The sequence below is a fragment of the Meles meles genome, chromosome 16 (assembly GCF_922984935.1).
Source record: "Meles meles chromosome 16, mMelMel3.1 paternal haplotype, whole genome shotgun sequence".
Classification (NCBI taxonomy): Eukaryota; Metazoa; Chordata; class Mammalia; order Carnivora; family Mustelidae; genus Meles; species Meles meles.
In genome coordinates, this window is record NC_060081.1 from 18,454,035 (window position 1) to 18,473,144 (window position 19,110).

Sequence of the window (19,110 nt, forward strand, 5' to 3'; positions counted from 1 at the left end):
ATTTCTTAAATTTAAAAAAAAAATTGTAATTGGGAAATATAAGATATACTGACATAGCCATTGCACAATTGTGTATTATTATGGCCGTTCTCACTCAACACAACTCAAATATACAACAATAAATAATGAGGTATATCAGCTGTGGCACAACCATGAAACAGAATTCTATGAATATTTAAAACATCAAAATTTAAGTGACACGTCAAATGTTTTTCTCATGATGTAAAATAGAAAAAAATATAAAAACTACACACTGTATGAGCTCAGCTACATAAATGACATGTTTCAGCACAAATTCAAAATTTTTTTGAATACAAATTTACCACAATGTTTAAGAGTCATTATCTGAGGATGATGGATTTATGGATAATTTTTGCTATTTTTCTTGTTTCTTATTTTCTGTTCTTCTGTAACTTTTAGAGAGAGAAAAAAATTTCTCTCTCTTTCTTTCTTTAGAAGATTTTATTTATTTGAGAGAGAGCGAAAGTGAGAGAGATCACAGAGGGAGAGAGAGAAGCAGACTCCCCCTGAGCAGAGAGCCCAATGCAGGACTCAATCCCAGGACCCTGGGATCATGACCCGAGCAGAAGGCAGATGCTCAACCAAGTGAACCACCCAGGAACCTGAAAAAAATATTTCTAAAGAGAACGAAAATCTCTGAAAGAAATTTTAGAGCAGCAAAAACTTGATTATGATGGCAACCAGTTAAGCCCCTCCAATAACATTGACAACATCGAGATGAAAAAACCCAGCATCCAGTCAAATAAAATAGAATAAATTCTGGTCTGGTTGGAAATGAGAAGCACTGTTACTCTTCTGTTTGTGGAAATCTGAGTGTTCTTCAAGGTTGCATGAAAATTTACCTTTAACACTTCCAGCCTGAAGTTTAACATGTAGAGTACTGACAAGGAATACGGAGAAGGACAACAGGAAAGAGAGAAAAAGAGGAAAGAAAGCATAATGAAAAAATACTAGGCCACATGGAGAAAGACCAGTAAAGGGAGAAAAGACAGGAAAAGTGGGCTGAAGAGAGAGGGGTCGAGAAAAGAAATTTCTGAGTGTTTTGCATCTCCCCAGAATCAGGAAAATTGGAGTCAAGTTGGTCGATGAAACCAGAGACCCGCCTCCTCGAGACGTCACCACTCCTCCTGCCCCTGCTCCAATGTCTGGTCCGGTGTCGTCATCCAGGAGGAGGAGTTCAGGTCAGTGGAAACTGGGTGCCTTACTAGCACACCAAAGCCAGCACTACTGCTCCTGGGTGCTCAGGGAAGCCAAACTGGGCGTCTTCCCTGGGGGCTGGTTGGGCACAGGCATGCGGTACCTCACGTGCTTCCAGAATTTGGAATTCAGCGACCGTTTGTCAGCCACGTGGTCTCGCCTCCACTTGATGGTACCCTGCACGTCCACGAGGTGCCGCAGGGACTCCTGAAGCTCCCCAAACCGCAGTCCACCGGGCTTGCTCAGAGCCTCCATTTCTATCAGGATCACCTTGGAGTCATTCTGGATGAGGGCGCTGTGTAGGGCGATCTCCTGCTCGTAGGCAAACTCCCTGCTGTGGACCAGCTCAGGAGTCAGGATAAAAATCTGCCGCCGGCTCTTTCGTATGCTGTTCTCCACGGCAGTGGCTGCGTCTGGGAATAAAAGACCCAGATCACATTTCCTGCTGCTGCATTTTAAAATCGAATGTTTGGATCATGAATGTTCTGGACTTAAAAAAAAAAGTTATGGTTTTAATCTGTTAGGGGATTCTGACACTGATCAGTTCTTCATTCACGGAAGGGGGAATGTGCTTGAAGGGACAACCTGTTACGTTCGACTTACCCCTCTCACTGTGAGCCCATCAGTACCAAGCCCCTCTTCCTTCCCAGGTAGGTCAGTTCTAACTAAAATGAATCCTTGGAGTTAAATGGCAGGTAGAGATATTTAGTGGGAGAATTAGAATTCAAGTTCATTAGCTATGTATTATCTTCTTAGAATACTAGTGTATGTGTTTTGCCAGGGCTTAGTACGTTCACTCTTAGGGAGTGTTGCTCCTCTGAACTGATCAAAATCTCTAAGGGAGTCCTGGATTCACGTCACTCCCCAATGTCTCTGTTTGAGAAGCTGATTTGATTCAGATTAGAAAGAACTGAAGGAAGACCAGATCCCCTTATCAATTTAGAGTTTATATAGCATCAGCTCCATGGTGATGGCAGGAAACTTCTGGGCAGACTTAGAAAGAACATGTAAAATACTCAGCTCTCCCTGCAAGGAGGGAACAGAGAAATCAAAGAAATGCCACCATGAACAAAACCATGCAAGAATTTCTTAGAGCAGGGCAGCCAAAAGACTGCCACCCCATGCAGTGTGAACTAGGGAAATAAATGTTGAATAGCGCCAAGTACACACTTCATGTCGGTCAGGATCCTAACAGAAAACTTAGCACACTCAAAAGGACTGACTTAAGAGAGGTTAACGAGGGAATTTATATAAGATGTGGACAGAGCCAAGAGAAATCAACGAGAGATGCCTCGGAAACCCAGCACAGGAAATAGCCAGGGAGGCATTACCCCCCCTCCCGGTGTGAAGGGCAGGAAGCAATTATGAAAGCCAAGGTGTATAAGGCAGCTAACAGGAGCCCATGTTCTGGGAGAGAAGAGCCCAGCTCCCGTGGCAACCTTACCCGATGCTTGCCTCTGTACTTCTGCTTCCATTGGCCAAAGCCAGCAGGGAGCAGAGGGCAGGGGCCTGATAGATTCCATAATGACCAGCTCCTTCCTCCCCCTCCCAGGGTCACTGGATGGAGAGGAGCACAGAGTAGATTTGAAGGGGCAAAGCTCCAAAGGTAACTAGCATGGAAAGAAATACCACTGATGCGGTCATGAACTTTCCCAAAGGGACGAGTGAAGTTTGGTGTTGTTTTGTTATATCTGACCTTCCTTGGGTTAAAGTAGGGTTCAGAGGACATGCTTGAGGGAGAGGGAGTTGGAACGTTCTCAGGTGGAAAACAGCACGATGCAAGCTATGCAAGCTTGAGCCTCAGTGTGCTGGTGTTCACGCTGGACTGGAGAGAGGCAGAACTAGAAAGGAGGTCGATGGATCTGAGACAAAAGCGATGAAGGGTTTGCAGCCAGATGTGGCAGGTGCTGTGACGTCACAAACAGCTGGGGTCCCTGCAGCCTCCTGAGCAGATGTGTAACATGAAAAGAGCATTTGAGCCCCGCGGCTCATTTCTTTCTACTGGAATGAGTAGCCAGCGGGAGAGCCGGAGGAAGAGGAAAGCTTCTAGAGAAAACTGGGATTCCATTTTTCTGAATCATTCATTTTACAATGTTACCCACGCCATTGTAGGCGGATTAACATTGCCCAAAGATTCCAGGACGAAGTAGATTCACCTGCTGGGTGTTCCTTTACGTCTATAGATGCTTGAATCCCTCTTTGCAGTGGAAATGCCAGTTTAAATTCACAGTCTACTAAGCATTCACTTTATTGGACTTACCCTCAGTGATGCTCCTGCCTCAGGAACATTCCAAACACTTCCTGGTCTCCGAGGAATTCAAGAAGAGCTATAAGGAGGGTTCTCGGGTACTTGACATAAATATAGAGAGAGGAGGAGAACAGCTACTGAAAGGCCAGAATTGTGACAAACTGTGGAAGGTACATGGAATCAACTAAGAAAGAGAAGACAGCTCTAGCGGATGTTGTGAGAATATACATTTGCAAATGTTTCTCCAATACAGGGGAAAGCATGAAGACTTTCTGAATCCTTGCAAATATTTCAGTCAATGCCTCTAGGTATGAGAACACATTTCTTTGTTGTTGTTGGGTTGTTTTGTTTTTGTTTTTGTTTTTGTTTTTTTGAGTCCTCTTTCAGCTCTTCTAGAGAGAATTAAGATGTATGTCAGTTATCCTAGCAGTGGACTTGGGAAGTCAAGTAGAGACCATGTCTTGCTAAATCCACATAGCAGTGTCTTCCCATCACTGATACTCTTGTGAAGACCTCATGATCAGGTCGGCTACGGGGGAAGGACAAGCAACGATTAAGTATCTCCTTCTTCTGGAGAAATATTTAAAAACTCTGGTCTTAAGGCCTGGAATAATGATTGTATTTCCTTATCCAACACAGGGATAAGACCATCTATCCTTGGCCTTCTGATAAACGTGACTTTCTGTCCCTGATGTGTGTTGATAGCTTTACCTTCTCCCGGTAGCAGATCTCTCCCATAAATGCATAAGTTATAGCCACATTTATTTTCAAGAACTTCAGGCAGAATCTGGTGAACAAAGTGGCCCACGGCATTGGCCCCCTCGGGACTATTTTTATAGTTCTGCGGATAGATAACGTAAGCATCGTAGATCTTTCCATCTGAAAATGAGAACAAGAAGTACAACTTTATTCCTTGACTCTGGAAATTCCCATTTGACTCTTCCTAGACATTCTCCCCTGAATTTTATTGTTGTTGGTGTGTGTATCCCATCCCCCCAAATATTCTAGAATTCAGAGATGGTAACCACAACCCACTACTGCAAAATGTCATCAGAAAACCAATCTTAATCTGCAAGTTTTCTCCCTTTACTGCCTCAGACTGAATGGTAGAGAGGTAAGTTTAGCACACACCATGTTGTCAAATTTAATTGATAATTTATTGATAAATATCTGTCATGGATAAAGGATCTTCTATTTTTGGAGTAGATCTCAGTTTTAGCTGTTGTTTTCCCCTAATCTAGGAAATGAAAATGCGAAAGGAGAATTTTTTTTAAGGAAAATATATTTCCCCAAAATCAAATAATTAGCCCTACTTGAGTGGACCACATGGAAAATATAGAGTATATCTGCCTCCAAAGGAGAGAATGTTGTCTGATTCGGCAGGTATAAATGTATTATTTCAGGTGAGTACTTGTGCACGCCGGTAGGGCTCTGTAAGGAGTGGGCTTTCTGGTAAAATACATCTGCCTTCTGATGGCTCTAAGATGTTCACATCTGGAAAGCAGGAACACTTTAGTTCATGTTTTGAATTCCAGGAAGTTTTACCAATACATATTGTCCAAAATGATTAAACTTTGCTGGGCTTGGGCTGTTCTGTTCTTGATTTAGCAGGAACAGCAAGCCTGTTAGGGGAAGAGATTTGAGCTGTTGAGATGTATCTCAGAACCATAAGGAGCAGCAAAAAAAGGACAGAGACTGGCCTCCGAGTGGGCTGGGGGAAAAAAAAAACAAAACAGATCTACTAACAATATGTTAGCCAGCAAAATCTGGGTTTAGTACCATAGCTATTAAGAGATCAACAAATGAGCCACCAAAAGCCATGCAATGGATCCTTTTCTTTGAAGAAAAATGTGGAACTTGCCACTTACCATTCCTCGTTTTGTAAGGTCTAGCTAGGTCTCTCCAGAGCAGGTTAACCTCAATCCAGAACACTTTCAGCATTATGGCCATGACATTGATTAGCATTAACAAGGTGCTAAATCCCGCCAGGATGTAGTAGGTGCTTTGCTTGTCATCTATTCAAAAGATAAGGGGAGGACGAAAATGATCAGTTATTCCTAGAACAAGGTAAAATAAACAGACCTCCACTGGGAGGAGGAGAAATTCATACAGGAGATGCCTACCGGGCATTTGCACGGCTGCTTTACGAATCAGTAAGTGAACAATTACTGAGTGCCTCCCCTAGGCAAGACAGCAAGCTAGGCATGGTAGGGGCTTCTCAAAGCACACAGGGTGCAGCCGCAAAGGTGAACTTAACTAAGATAGGAGGTAAATGTGTCATTGGAGCTGGCAGAGGTGTTTAGGAGTGCTCCCTCCAGGCTGGACTGGGTAATGGAGGCTTCCTGCAGGGGGAGAGAAGTTTCAGGAAACAAGAAAAATTGACTCCTGACAAGAGGAGCTGCTGTGAGCCTGAGGGCAGTGATGTGGTGTGTTCTGAGGAACCGGATTAATCCAGCGTGGGGAAGTAGTGGAAGAAACAAGAAATGTGTGTCAGGGCTCGGTTCTGACAAAACCTGGGGCTCCCGTTCAGGCATTTTGCCTTTATTCAGGAAGGTCATGGGAGCCACTGATGAGTGTTGAGTGGGATGTTAACAATGAAAGTGGATGACAAGCAGGATTCATCTGAAGGTAGGGGAAGATTTGTCTCTGTGGGAAGTGACCAAAATTACTTAGAAGAAAATGGACAGGAAGTTTCTGCAATACTTGTGGTGAAACATAAGGAGGGTTCAGACCTGTGTAATAATGAGAAAAGAACGGATACATCTGGGGTTGGGGCATTAAGGAAAACGAATCAAAAGGTCTTGGGGTCTTATTGCATAGAAAAGCAGGGAAGAGATAGGGGCCATGTAAGTCTCTAAAGCATAATTGGTGGGGAAGTCATATTCCTGGGGTGCTAGGTTCTAAACACACCCCTTATTTTTCTCATCAGTGTTGCACAAAGTGTATACGTGAGATGGTTCCCGATTTCAAGGACTTGGAACAGATACGTACAAATTGTATACAAGCGTTGTACTCATTAATGGTATTTTTTGGCTGTTTTATGTTTACTTCTCTCTTCAGAATTAACTCTCCTCTTACAAGGCGTCTCACTTAAAGATGACCATGAAAAGAATCTCAAAGGAGATTTGTCTCTTATAACACGCTCCCTGCCTTTTTTGTCTAAAATCTCAAAGCATGCGGTTCCAGTCTTGCCCTAGAAAATCATTTATCCATGGGGCACCTGGGTGGCTCGGTGGGTTAAAGCCTCTGCCTTCGGCTCAGTCATGATCCCAGGGTCCTGGGATCCAGCCCCACATCGGGCTCTCTGCTCCGCAGGGAGCCTGCTTCCTCCTCTCTCTCTGCCTGCCTTTCTGCCTAGTTGTGATTTCTCTCTGTCAAATAAATATTTAAAAAAAAAAAGAAAATCATTTATCCATATTCACAGATTCCTCCCATTGTTCCTCAGCACCCTGAGGATCCAGAACCGTGAAATCAAGAATAGCTAAGGCAAAGAGACTCAAAATGGGGGAGCAGGAGGGCACGGTGGAGGAGGCGTGTTGCTGAAAATTGGCAGAGAGCTTACTATCTTCACTGTCTTCAGTTTAAATGATAAATACGCCCCAAGGAAAGCATTTCAACAGGATTCCCCTTCAGGTCACTCTCTCTAAAAGTCCTATCTGGATACCCTCTGGGAAGTCCATTTCTTGGGGAGATCGAGTTGCAGTAACTGGGCGTGTGTGTGGCCACTTCCACTGGGAGGAGAGAAGTTAATCTAAGACAGTAAAGAAAGCTGAAGTTCAGTATCTTTTTGTTAATGACTTTAGACCTATGTAAATAACTCCACATGTGGTGACTAAACACTAAATACTTTCTGGAGGGTTTATAAACAGGAAAACACTGCCTAAGTTTGAGGACTGGCTCTAACTCTAATTCCTCAAGTTTTTTAACCTCCTCTTGTTTCCTCATCAGCAAAACTGGGTGATAGTAACAGTCTCTTCCTCGTGGGTTATTGATCATAAATAAGAAATGAGATGGGAAATAATCAGAGAGGCCCAAAGGAAACAATGAATAAATGTGTACTACTATGATTAGGAGTGTCAAATATTTATTTAATCCCATCAAGGAATGCGGGGACATAAGCTTTTAAAGGTTTTGTTGTTGAAATTCGAGACAATTTTGTAATTTATTTTGTGATGGGAAAGAAAGAAATTCATTGTGACGATTAAACTGCCATAGCAGTTTTTGTTTAATGTTCACAGTTGTCGAAACAGAGTGTAACCCCATTAATTTGAAGAAAAACAGGGGAAGGGTAGCACGTACAAATAAACTACAAGGAAAAAAGTCACCAAGTACATGTAACGTGAAGACAATTCCAATACACAGGTCGTCAGAGAACATTCATACAGTGACAACGTAAACAAGTCATGGGGATATTTAGGCAATGGCAGTTCCGGGGGGAAGGGCACAGCTTCCCCTCTCCTTGGAGATCTACTGTGCCACCTACCACCCTGATGCGACATGGTGACGTGGTCCATATATCCTGGGGTGACTCCATTATTGCTGGTAGAAACCTGGTGACCCATGGAACTCGATAGCACTCAACGTCATGATTCTGTTTGTTTTACAAATTGGTGATTTGAGTCTAAATTAAAGCACAACCTCCAAGCACCATCTCAGACAGAGATTTAACCACAAGCACATGAACTTGGTGGTCTGCTTATCTATCACCCCCAATTTTTTTTCATCAGGTTGTACCTCTGTGTGTTTATTCAAATTAATCTGGGCTATGTCCCACTTAGGGGTATAAACTGAGGACTTAAATCTCCCTTTGACTATGTGACAAACACATTAATTTCCATGTAGTTGTGCAGGGTGTGACAAGTGTAAAAATACCATATTTTTCTTCCCATTTATACTGGATTCAATGCTTCATCTGACAAACAAGATGTCTTTGCCTGGAAATGCAAACAAGGGAGAAAGTTGACAGGTGCTCAGGAAAGGAAGTGTTTGTAAAACTATTTTTGCTGACATCACTGCACGCAACGACATACCAAGGGAGGGGGAGGAAGAAGCAATCTGTCCCCCAGAGGACAAGTGTGTCATCACTGACATTGGTTAGTGTTGTCTGGGTAAGGTGATGATTAAAATCACAATGAGTCTGGGGTGCCCAGATATCAGTCAGTTAAGCGTCTGCCTTCAGCTCAGGTCCTGATCCCAGGATCCTGGGGTTGAGCCAAGGGCCCAGGAGTTGAGCCCTGTAACAAGTCCCCTGTCCCCAAGACTCCTTGCTCAGCAGGGGTGTCTCTTTCTCCCTCTCTCTTCCCCTTCCCCTAACTTGTGCTCTCTTTCTCACTCACTCTCTCTCTCTCTCAAGTAAATTAAAAAAATCTTAAAAAAAAAAAAGCACAATGACTCTTAGATGGTCTTATTACTGTTTCAGATTCTTTACAATGTGTCCTCTTGTTACCTATACCCAAGACGAATCATTCTCTCCATTTAATTTTAAAAGATTAAAAGATTATATATAGTGTCTGAACCTACTGAAGGATAGTCAGTTTCCTGTTTTTGTTATACTTATATATTATTCCATCAAATTATAATGAAGTCATTAAAGGCACGGTAGATTCAGATAAAACTATTGGGAAGTTATTAAACAATTTGGCCTTTCCCAAGTTACTGGGAAGTTTATCCATCCTAACAAACATAAATGTAAGCTGGTGCTTTGTTGAATAATTAAGCCTTATAGCTAAAGCAGTGGAAATGTACAAAAATCGTTTTCCTTGATACCTTTGGTATGCATTCATTTATTCATTCAAAGAATTGCTATAGAGTACATGCTATATGTACCAGAGGCACTGCGCTACAGATGGAGGACATGAAGATAGGTGAGACACCATCTCGCCCTCATGGAGCTTAGAGTCACGTTCAGCAGACTCTCAAACAGATTTTTGTTAAGTGTGAGGGGTGTAAAGATAGAGACAAGGCCCTACAGGAACACCAGGAAGGAAATATAGATCCCAGACTGGTGGCCAAGGAAAGCTCCTCATAAAAGGTGGTGCCTGAATTGCTTGTTGAATAAGAGATACAGTAGAGAAATGAGCTGAGCTACCAGAATTCCCATGAGTTTCACCTACACTGAGATTGTTAATTACCAGGGGTAGAGGTGGGGGTGGGAGAAATAGGTGAACGGGTTGTATTTTCTTCAAAACAAAAACAAACAGAAAAAGAAAGACATGTAGTTCAAAAATGTATTTGGTATAGTAAATGATGGTTTCTTTGTATAATGGGATACTATGAAGCCATTAAAAATCATGGTGTAGAAAAACATTTACTATCATGGAAAGATTTCTACTATACATTAAGTAATTATAAAATAAGCTATAAAACTTTCTATGTAACTTGTAGCAAAGTATGTTTATAACCTAAATATATCTGAAGAGAATTAATGTGGCAATACAAAGGTCAAAGAATAGCCAAGACAATCTTGATGAAGAATAAAATTGGAAGACTTACCCTACCCAAAATCAAGGTTGACTGTACAGCTACAGGAAATAAAACAGTATAGCATTAGAGCATAAATGTTTTTCTTTTAAAAAGAGACGGGATGTAAGGGATCACATGCTTTTTCTGGAAGTGACCAGAGAGTAAATACTTTAGGTTTTTCAAGTAGAAAATAAATAAATAAATAAATAGATTTGTTATTTTATAAAGTTTAACAATAATGCCACATGATATCTTATTACAAAGTAGTATCTTAAGATCTTCTTCCTGGATTGGGCAGTAATTACGTACTTCATCTTTTCATCTACTTTGCCGGCCTCGCTAACAAAATGTGCACTCTTTAGGACCAAAAAAAAAATTTATAGAAGGGAACATGTGTATAACGTGCCATAAAAGTCATGAAAGGTAACAAAGAACATATTCACATTTGCTGTTAGTGTGTTCTTTCATATATAGTGAGACAGAGAGAGCTAATGAAAGCAGAAGGATGGCCAAGGAAGCAGCTGCGTGTTAAAGAGGAACCAAAATGAGAAGATAAGGGGGGGGGGGTGGTAAGGAAAGGAGGAAGGGGTGAGAGGAGGGAGAGAAGGAAGGGGAAGAGGAAGGGGAGGAGAGGGAAGGGGGGGAGGGTACGGAGGAGGAGGGTGGGAAGAGGGAGGGGGGAGGAGGGGAAAGAAAGGAAGAGGGGGTAGAGAGGAGGAGATGTAGGGGAGGAGAAGGTGGAGGGAGAGGAGAAAGTGTGGGAGAAGGGAGAATAGGGAGAGGAGGAGGAAGGGGGAAGTAAAGCTGTAGAGAAGCAACCAGGGAAACCATACTACAAAGGTCAGTGTTCTTTACAGGAGAAGCATGTTCTACAAGGTGGGCCATGTCCATTGTCGTGAGAGACACGCCCTGGAACCACACTCCAACACGTTCTTCTCTAAGTCAATGATTTCAGCTTACAGTTGATGCAGCTAACTCGGGTGACCAAAGTCTCAGGAACACTCCTTACTTGGCCTTTTCCTCTTTAGTCTCACGGTGTGCCGTATCCAGCCATGCAGACTCTGAGCCAGACATTCGTACCGCAGCGACAAGTCCTCCTCTCTCACATCATCTATTCTCAACGTGGTGTTCTGACAAGTCTGCTCATTGCTAGAACTAAAAAGGCGACATGTTACGTTCAGTGCTTATTTCGCTGTTGCAAATTGTGTGGGAGGAAAAGGGGATGTGTCAGCCTCAATATAAAAAATACCTTTGATTTTGCTCCTGTTCCTCTTGAATTCTTGCTTCACCAAAGTTCTGAACTGTGGTTCTGTTCACCTTCCATCGGACGCCAGCCATGAACTGAGAGCCTTTCCCAAAGCAAGCAGAGCAGAGTATGTTTGCTGGTTTTCCTGGATGAGAAGCGAAGAAATTCACCAATAAAAAGCAGTTCTGCCAGTAGTATTTCATTCAATGTGAAAAAAAGTCACTGACTACTTGGGTTGTGCCTGGAACTGATTCCATTCCCCTTCCTTATCATGAACACCCTCCTCCCCACCTCAGACCCTCATCTTGCCTCCATCCCCTTCATTCATAGTTGGGAGGAAGCTCAGCTCCCTCTCTTCCCTCACCTGCTGTGCAAACTCAGCAGGTAAATAACTCTGGCTTCATCAATCCCACTTAATAAGGAGGGGCTTCATTTTACTCTACATTGGAATTTCTTTGTAACTTCCTTCTTCCACGTCTTTCTCCTTCTACTGAATTCTCTTCGTCTCTCTGGAAGCCCCTTTGTTGGTAAAACTGTGTTTTGTGGACCCAGCTACAATCCCAGTACTGAATCCTTCAAGGGAACTCTCTCTTATTACTCCTCCTTTTACTGGACGCTTCCTCTGCCCTGAGCTGAAAGCATGAGGGCGGCCGCCCACCTGGGGACATGCATTTAGCCATCCCTTCCTGAGCCTTGGTTCCTGGGTCAAGAAGTGTGCAGATAGATGAGGAATGCAGTGTCTCAGACAGTTACAATGGCACACCCAAGGTACTCTAGCCTTCTACAGAAAGACTGACAAATGACATGTGAATACAGAGGGAGAAGTCATCTTAGGGAGCAGGACTGCCACGCTGTATAAGAAAATGTTTTCCTTGGACCAGATTGGATGGTGGCTCTGGTGGTGCCCGCCAGCAGGTAAGGAGGATGGCATTGGGGAATGATATTTAATTCACTGTTGAGAGACGAGAAGAAGGAACAACATGGACAAAGGCAAGAAAGAATATGGAAATGCTGCTTTCTCAGTGTCACAACTGTGAGGGGGTCAAGGCGGAGGGGACACAGAGCACGTGGGGTTAACTGCTGCAAATAAGCCAGGACGAAGTGAGAACCAGTTCATGAAGGGACTCTTCTTATAGGCCAAGAACGTTGAGCTATATCTCACTTCTGGTAGGGAACCAGAAGGCAGAGATGGGCAGAGTGGGAAAGCCTGGGTTCTTATCCTTCTATCACTGATTATTCACCTGGACATGTCACTGATCCTACCTGAACCTAAGTATTCACACACATAAATTGGGAACAATGTCCACCTCCAGGAGAGAAGGAAGAATGAAGTAAAACAGTATGTGTGAGAGCACCCTGAGTTACAAGTACATTGCAAATGTAAATGCTGGGCATTCCGAATATTAACAAGTACCCCGATGAATATTTCTACACATGACATTTCATTCAATTCCCAAGATCCATCATGTTAACTGGCTGACCCATGCTTAGGGAATTCGGATCAAGAGTCCCATGGAAGGATTCTCCAAGTAACATTTATAGCATTCTTAAAGTATTCTTACCAATTTCCACTTCTTTTGTTTCATTTTGTGGAGGGGCTATAATTACTGGAAACCAAGAAATGCTTTCATCCTCTTAAAGACAAAGAGATTACAAATATAAGGGTTAAAACAAATGTGAGTCTAACACATTAAATAAATTGCATGACCTGGCAATTGCTAGAAAACGACAATTCTACAGAACAAGCACAGCACTACAGGAAAGAAGATTTCCAAAGTTCTGTGAAACACCAGCATATGTAAGATACTTAATAAATGCTTACTGAATGAAAAAAAATTAAAAAGCTCTATGACAACCATAAACACTTAAGTCCACACTTCCGGTCACAGATTTCCACCACTGTGGACATTCTAATTGCTGTGGCACTGGTACCTAGGGACAGTTAAGGGGACCTTCTGGAGCACTGCTGCATTCCTACACCCCTGGAGTCTCACTTATTTCAGGATAGTGTGAGGCTAAGGAAACCCTGAAATCTCCTTATAGATCTGAAAGCCTTGGTGGTCAGGTATTTTTATAGACTTTAACATTTGAAAAACACTTTTTAGAATCAAATGGTCTACTTGAGTTCATTGATAACATAGAAAATACTGCAAATCAGGATTGTGTAAAAGGCGAAATGGAATGGTGTCACTTATGTCAAGGGGGTTTGAAATGGAGCCAGGAGGCCATTAAGGAGATGGGGCCCATGACCTCACTGGTGGAACCATGAACTTTTGAACTAGTGAGACTACAAATATTCCAAGACTGAGCCCAAACATCTACAACTTGGTACAATAAGAGACTTGCTTTTGATAGCCTTAGTCACCAATTGTATTAAGTGAAGCTTAGCTTTCTACTGCCAATATTCATCAGAATTCTTTGTAAACAATGTCTACACACATTCCCTCTGTGCTTTAAAATCACCTGACTTTTGCTCTCTAGTGGGACACTAGCTGGGCTGCTACTCAAATCTGTGTACCCCAAATTACAATTCTTTGATCCCCCAATAAACACTCCTGCTTACTTATTGCCTCCTGATAACTTCGGGTTCACAATTAATAACCACCCAACAATATCTATCCATCCCCTTACAGAACCTCTCACGAAATTTCTAATCCAGTTAATTATAGTAGAGATTAAAAAGATTTTTTTTCTATTTACAGAACTTCTCACAACAAATTGGGAGAAGGAAAGCTCATCTTGCTCTGCAAACACTTGTATTGCCATCCCCAAATAAGTTTATTAAGTTAACATTCAGATCACACCACCTTAGGAAAGTTTAAGTCATATAGGAGAGAACAGATTTGATTTCAGGGTAGTAGTGTAAACTCCCTCTAAAATTCCTGAAATCTTGAGAGTGTATTTAGAAAAGTTCTTTGCTCTGTTGTTGAGAATGTGCAAGAGGAGATGAAGCCAGAAGACATATCAGGACCATGAAGTATGGTCATGCCCTGGATCCCTGGTTTTACCTTTCACGTGGATACGTGGTCAACCTCGTCCGAAAAGATTACATTGAAAATTCCAGAAATAAACAACTCCTAAATTTTAAGTTGCTCACTGTTCTGAGTAGCATGATAAAAATCTCACAATGCAGGAAGTGAATCGTCCCTTTGTCTAGCAAATCTGCCCCGTATCTACCACATGTCCATTAGCCGCTTAGTAGCTTTCTTGGTTATGAGCAGACTTTCCCGGCATCCCACTCCTTGTGTTCAGGTAACCCCTATTTTACTTAATAGTGTCCCCAAAGCACAAAAGTAATGATGCTGGCAATACAGAGAAGCCAGAGAAGCCATTAAACACTTCCTCGAAGTGAAAAGGTGAAAGCTCTCGACTTTAATAAGGAAAGAGAAAAACATCATATGCTGAATTTGCTGAGACCTATAGTAACTTTTATTATGGTATTTTGTTGTAATCATTCCATTCTGTTATTATAGTTGCTAATCTCTTACCGTGCCCAGCGTACAATTAAACCTTATCATAGGTATGCAAGGACAGGAAAATATATAGTATATATAAGGTCAGTACTATTCCCTATTTCAGGCATCCACTGGGGGTTTTGGAATGTATCCCCTGCAGATAAGGGGGTCTGCAGTCAAGGAAAATCAACAAGAAGGGCACCATTCCACCCACGATATTTTTTTAAAATATTATATTTTGTTAAATTCGGGAGACTTACCTTTCACGATGAATGATCTGGTTGTTGTGACGCTGTAACTGACTCCATTTTCATTGTGCATAAATTTGCATGTATAATCACCTGTGTCCTTGCTAGTTGCGTTGTCAATCAGCACATAGGTCTTGTGTATGAGATACCTTGGTCCGTGAAGAGCTTTACAATTCTGCAAGGAAACATTCCATTCCATGTTCAGCGACTCTTTACTTGCCCTTGTTCTGTGTAATTTTCAGCCATTTCCCCCAAGTGTCCTTTTACCTTAAACCACTCAACAGGTGCTGTCCAGTTGTAGAGGTCAATTGTAGGACAATATATTTTGGAATTTTTTTCTGATCCTGATGTTGTTGAATAAATCAGATGATCTGGAACATTGCAATCTGGTTGTTTTCTATAGATGGTGACATTTACATACCCAGTCTTGTTGGAAGTAGGACTAAAAATAAGTCAAATGATTTAAAAAGTTACTCAGCATTATGAAATGACTTCCTTCAATGCTAAGCTTTTACTTAATACTGCTTTTTTTTTCTTCAAACAATTGATGTACAGGAATTGTTTTCTTATTTAAAAAATCTATAAAAATCTAGAGTTTTAATGAAACAAGACAAAAGCAAAGAGGGAGATAAACAATAAGAGACTCTTAATCTCAGGAAACAAATGGAGGGTTGCTGGAAGGGAGGGGTGAGGGGGAGGGGTGCCTGGGTGATGGCCATTGGGGACGGTGTGTGCTGTGGTGAGTGCTGTGAGTTGTGTAAGACTGAGGAGTCACAGACCTGTACCCCTGAAACAAATAATACATTATATGTTAATTTAAAAAATTTAGAGTTTTAAATATTTTTTGTGTTGCATTTGAGATAAAACATATTCCTTATATTAGCCCTGAAATGACTCCCTCGCCATTTCTTTATACACTGGATCTGCTGTCATGCCAAGAACAGGATTTTATAAAGATAATTGGAATTTAATGAGAGTTTACTGTGTATCATTCATGGCGCTAACATTACATTATTTTCTTCTCATAAGGATGTCTTGGAGTAGGCTATATTATCGTATGTATTCTACAGATAAGGAAAGAGAAGGACAGAGAAATCACTTGCTGGCATCACACAGTCGACTAGTGACAAGACAGGAATTTGAAACTAAGACTGGTTTGACCTCAGAAACTAGATGCCTAACTAATCACATCCCACATTTTGATGTAGTTCATCTGACATATTATATGTACCAAATACAGGCACAAGAGCAGAACATTTAGCAATATATATGTAGAGTAAATAATCTGCAGGCACACGATCTTACACAACCCTCTGAGGCTTACCCCTCAGGTTTCAGGCACCGGTAACAGCCCTTTTGCTCCCACTATAGGCCTCCTTGGTGCCCAACATCTAGCTTACGGGGTCTTTTGCTGGTTTGTTCCTACTTCCAGCCAAAGTGAGTGACTGCTCTCAGTTTTTTTGGTCACTACAAAAGCTAGGTCTTTTCCTAATTGGACTACAAATTCTTGCAATTCTATCTTTAAATTGTTCAATAATCACCCAAAACCCAACCAGATGGTGTTCCTAGAAGTACCCTTCTATTCAAACCACTTTATAAATTCAGCTGTCCCACAAAGGTCTAGAAAGGAAAGGAACGGAAGGACAGCTCACACCGTCAGTTAGCAAAGAAAAGGGAACAAACTGAAGATTACGGTGACTGCCTTGTTAATACCTTCTGATAATGCAAGTATAAATTCCAGAATCATTGACTTTGGCAGGGAGAAACTTAAGCCGTTCCCCAGCAGCCAGCACATGATTTCCTTTCTGGGTGGTTATACTTTTGTTGGTTTTCAGGTAATACCAATCCACAGGGTATCGAGACTTTCCTTGCCTAGGACATCTCACAATTAAAGCCTCATTTTCCAGGCCCCAGGATGATTTGCCTGCAGATACAAAAAGCAAACAAAACATAAATAGGATCCTGAAATGACCATGTAACAACATTATATTCTTACATTGTATCCTTCTGGGATTAAATATAGAAATGGACCATTTTCTGTGACACTTTCACCGTGAAAGAATAGTAAATGATGAAGATCTTCTATGAAATGCTCTAATGCATAGCACAGGTTAGTGAATTAACTTGCAGCCAATCCTCCTACACTACTGCAGTGACAAAGCAGCCACATGTCTCTCTGCAAAGTATACTGGGGGACAACAAACGCTTACAGCACCTCCTACGTGTGGGCTGCGGGATAAATTTTGATATATTTAAATATGTAAAACTAAAATTATGATATACTTGTTGTGAAGAATTTGTCCTGCTAGATGACTGGTAAAGAATGACTACGAAGCATAAATGAATTTTCCAGAAACAACCAGAAGCAAGAAGTTTAAAACAGGGCAAATGATGGGGCGCCTGGGTGGCTTAGTCGGTTCCATTAAGCCTCCTCCTTCAGCTCAGGTCATGCTCTCAGTGTCCTGGGATCGAACCCTGCATCAGGCTCCCTGTTCAGCGGAGAGTCTGCTTCTCCCGCTCCTTCTGCCATTCGTCATGGCTCATGCTGTCTCTCTCACTCTCTCAAAGAAATAAATAAAATGTTAAAAATAAAGAGTCAAATGTTTTTGGAATTACTTAATTTTAAAATTTTATAATCGTGCCGTCTCTCTCCAATAAATAAATAAAACCTTTAAGGAAAAAAAAAACAAGGCAAACATCTGTGGAATTACTTAATTTAAAAATTTTACAATTTCAGTTGAAAAGCAGTACTTACTAAATTTAGCTGCTGTGAAATGTACAAGGATTGTTAGAAGTGCCAAGACCCAAAGTCTCATTCTCAGTTTATCAATCCGGAGCAAGTGTTGGTAACTGATTGTTGAGATTATTCAAGGTGAATCCGTGACATATGATGGTGAAGGTCTTCCCCTAGGAGGTTGAAAGTACTCCTTGAGATTTACAGCAGGATAGAGTTTCAATGTCTCCAATGAAACATACATCATACAAAGTCATAAGCAAAATACTTACTGTCATGATTTTTACTTGTTCAATGCCCCCCCCCAGGAGAATTAACCAATCAACAGGTATATATTAGGTGTGAATATGTTTAACAACAGGATTTCAGACATGAAACATTGCATTTATTCCTACTGAAACTTTGGGCCCCATAGGCTTTACAATAGCTGTACTGTTTCATAGTGTGATGACGATGTACTGGAAGAAGCTGAATTAGGAGGAAAGAAAACGAGTTTCTATTTTTGAAACAAATTAAAACTATAAAAAATTCAACACACCCTAGAAAACACGATGTTCTAAATGCCTAGGTAAAAACCACAGCTATCCACACAGGCTGGGGGTTGTGTGCACACACGTGTGACCCACATGCAGGTGTACGTGCAAATAGTCACCACAAAGCAACTAAAACTATAGGCAAGGGATGGGTCAAGCATTAATCGAGTAATTGCCTTAGACACGATGCCAAACCCTCAAAAATGTGTCCCCATCTCAACTTGTCTCCAAAATTTACCAGTTTTTCTAAGAATAGTCGGAGGTCTGTGAAAAATATTTAATGCTTTTCTTTTTCCTTTCACCAAGAGAATCATTTAACTAGATTTTTTTTTTTTTCTTAAAAAGTCAGGGAAGGGATTGAACTAATACAGAAACTAGCTAATAGAACAATAGACACAGCAACCCTAAATAGACTTCAGGAAAGCACATTTCCTCTAAACATCATCTGCTGGTACTTTTCTTATTATGTGTATGGAAAAGTTTTTAGTATAAGCTTTAGATAAGTAATTGATGCTTACCCAACCTGAAGGATGGAAGGGAGTGATCTCCAAGTCAATGGCTGAGCTAAGAAGAGTTTCCAGCTCTGTGACTCCTGCCCCGAAGTCTCCTCAGGTGCACACATTCTCTCTTTTATTTTGAAGAGGAGACATTCGAAGACATCCTGGAATTCATTACTCCACCCACACTGAAATTTGATTTTTAGTCACAGTTCATGACTGGTTCAAAAATAGGGGTGCGTCATGTACCAAGAATTCTTGACCTTGGTACATAAATACTTAAACATAAGGACAACACTGAGTAATCCCCCTAGGTGAAGTCATCAAACCACCTCCCCTTATTTTAGCATTGGTTTCTTAAGCTAAATAATGCTCACTGTTTATTGCCCTGATATTATTACTCATTTGGTTCTCAGTGATCTTTTTAAAAAATATTTTATTTATTTATTTGAGACAGGCAGAGAGAGAT

At 41.4% G+C, this 19,110-nt stretch overlaps 1 protein-coding gene across 2 annotated transcripts in view; it reads right to left on the reverse strand.

The window, feature by feature from the left end:
* Nucleotides 1-598: 598 nt before the first annotated feature.
* IL1RL1 (interleukin 1 receptor like 1) overlaps nucleotides 599-19,110 on the reverse strand; it is a 36,488-nt gene continuing 17,976 nt past the window's right edge. Inside the window, exons 2-12 of one of the 2 annotated variants that reach the window (XM_045981152.1) lie at nucleotides 18,663-18,829; nucleotides 17,633-17,784; nucleotides 16,591-16,801; nucleotides 15,145-15,319; nucleotides 14,890-15,052; nucleotides 12,737-12,808; nucleotides 11,178-11,319; nucleotides 10,938-11,083; nucleotides 5,335-5,481; nucleotides 4,178-4,345; nucleotides 599-1,631 (exon numbers count right to left, since the gene is read on the reverse strand). In XM_045981152.1, the coding sequence (XP_045837108.1) occupies nucleotides 1,246-1,631; nucleotides 4,178-4,345; nucleotides 5,335-5,481; nucleotides 10,938-11,083; nucleotides 11,178-11,319; nucleotides 12,737-12,808; nucleotides 14,890-15,052; nucleotides 15,145-15,319; nucleotides 16,591-16,801; nucleotides 17,633-17,693 (1,671 nt within the window). In that variant the 5' untranslated portion in view covers nucleotides 17,694-17,784; nucleotides 18,663-18,829 and the 3' untranslated portion in view covers nucleotides 599-1,245. The remainder of the gene's footprint in view (nucleotides 1,632-4,177; nucleotides 4,346-5,334; nucleotides 5,482-10,937; nucleotides 11,084-11,177; nucleotides 11,320-12,736; nucleotides 12,809-14,889; nucleotides 15,053-15,144; nucleotides 15,320-16,590; nucleotides 16,802-17,632; nucleotides 17,785-18,662; nucleotides 18,830-19,110) is intronic. The other variant, XM_045981153.1, reaches the window with a different exon arrangement.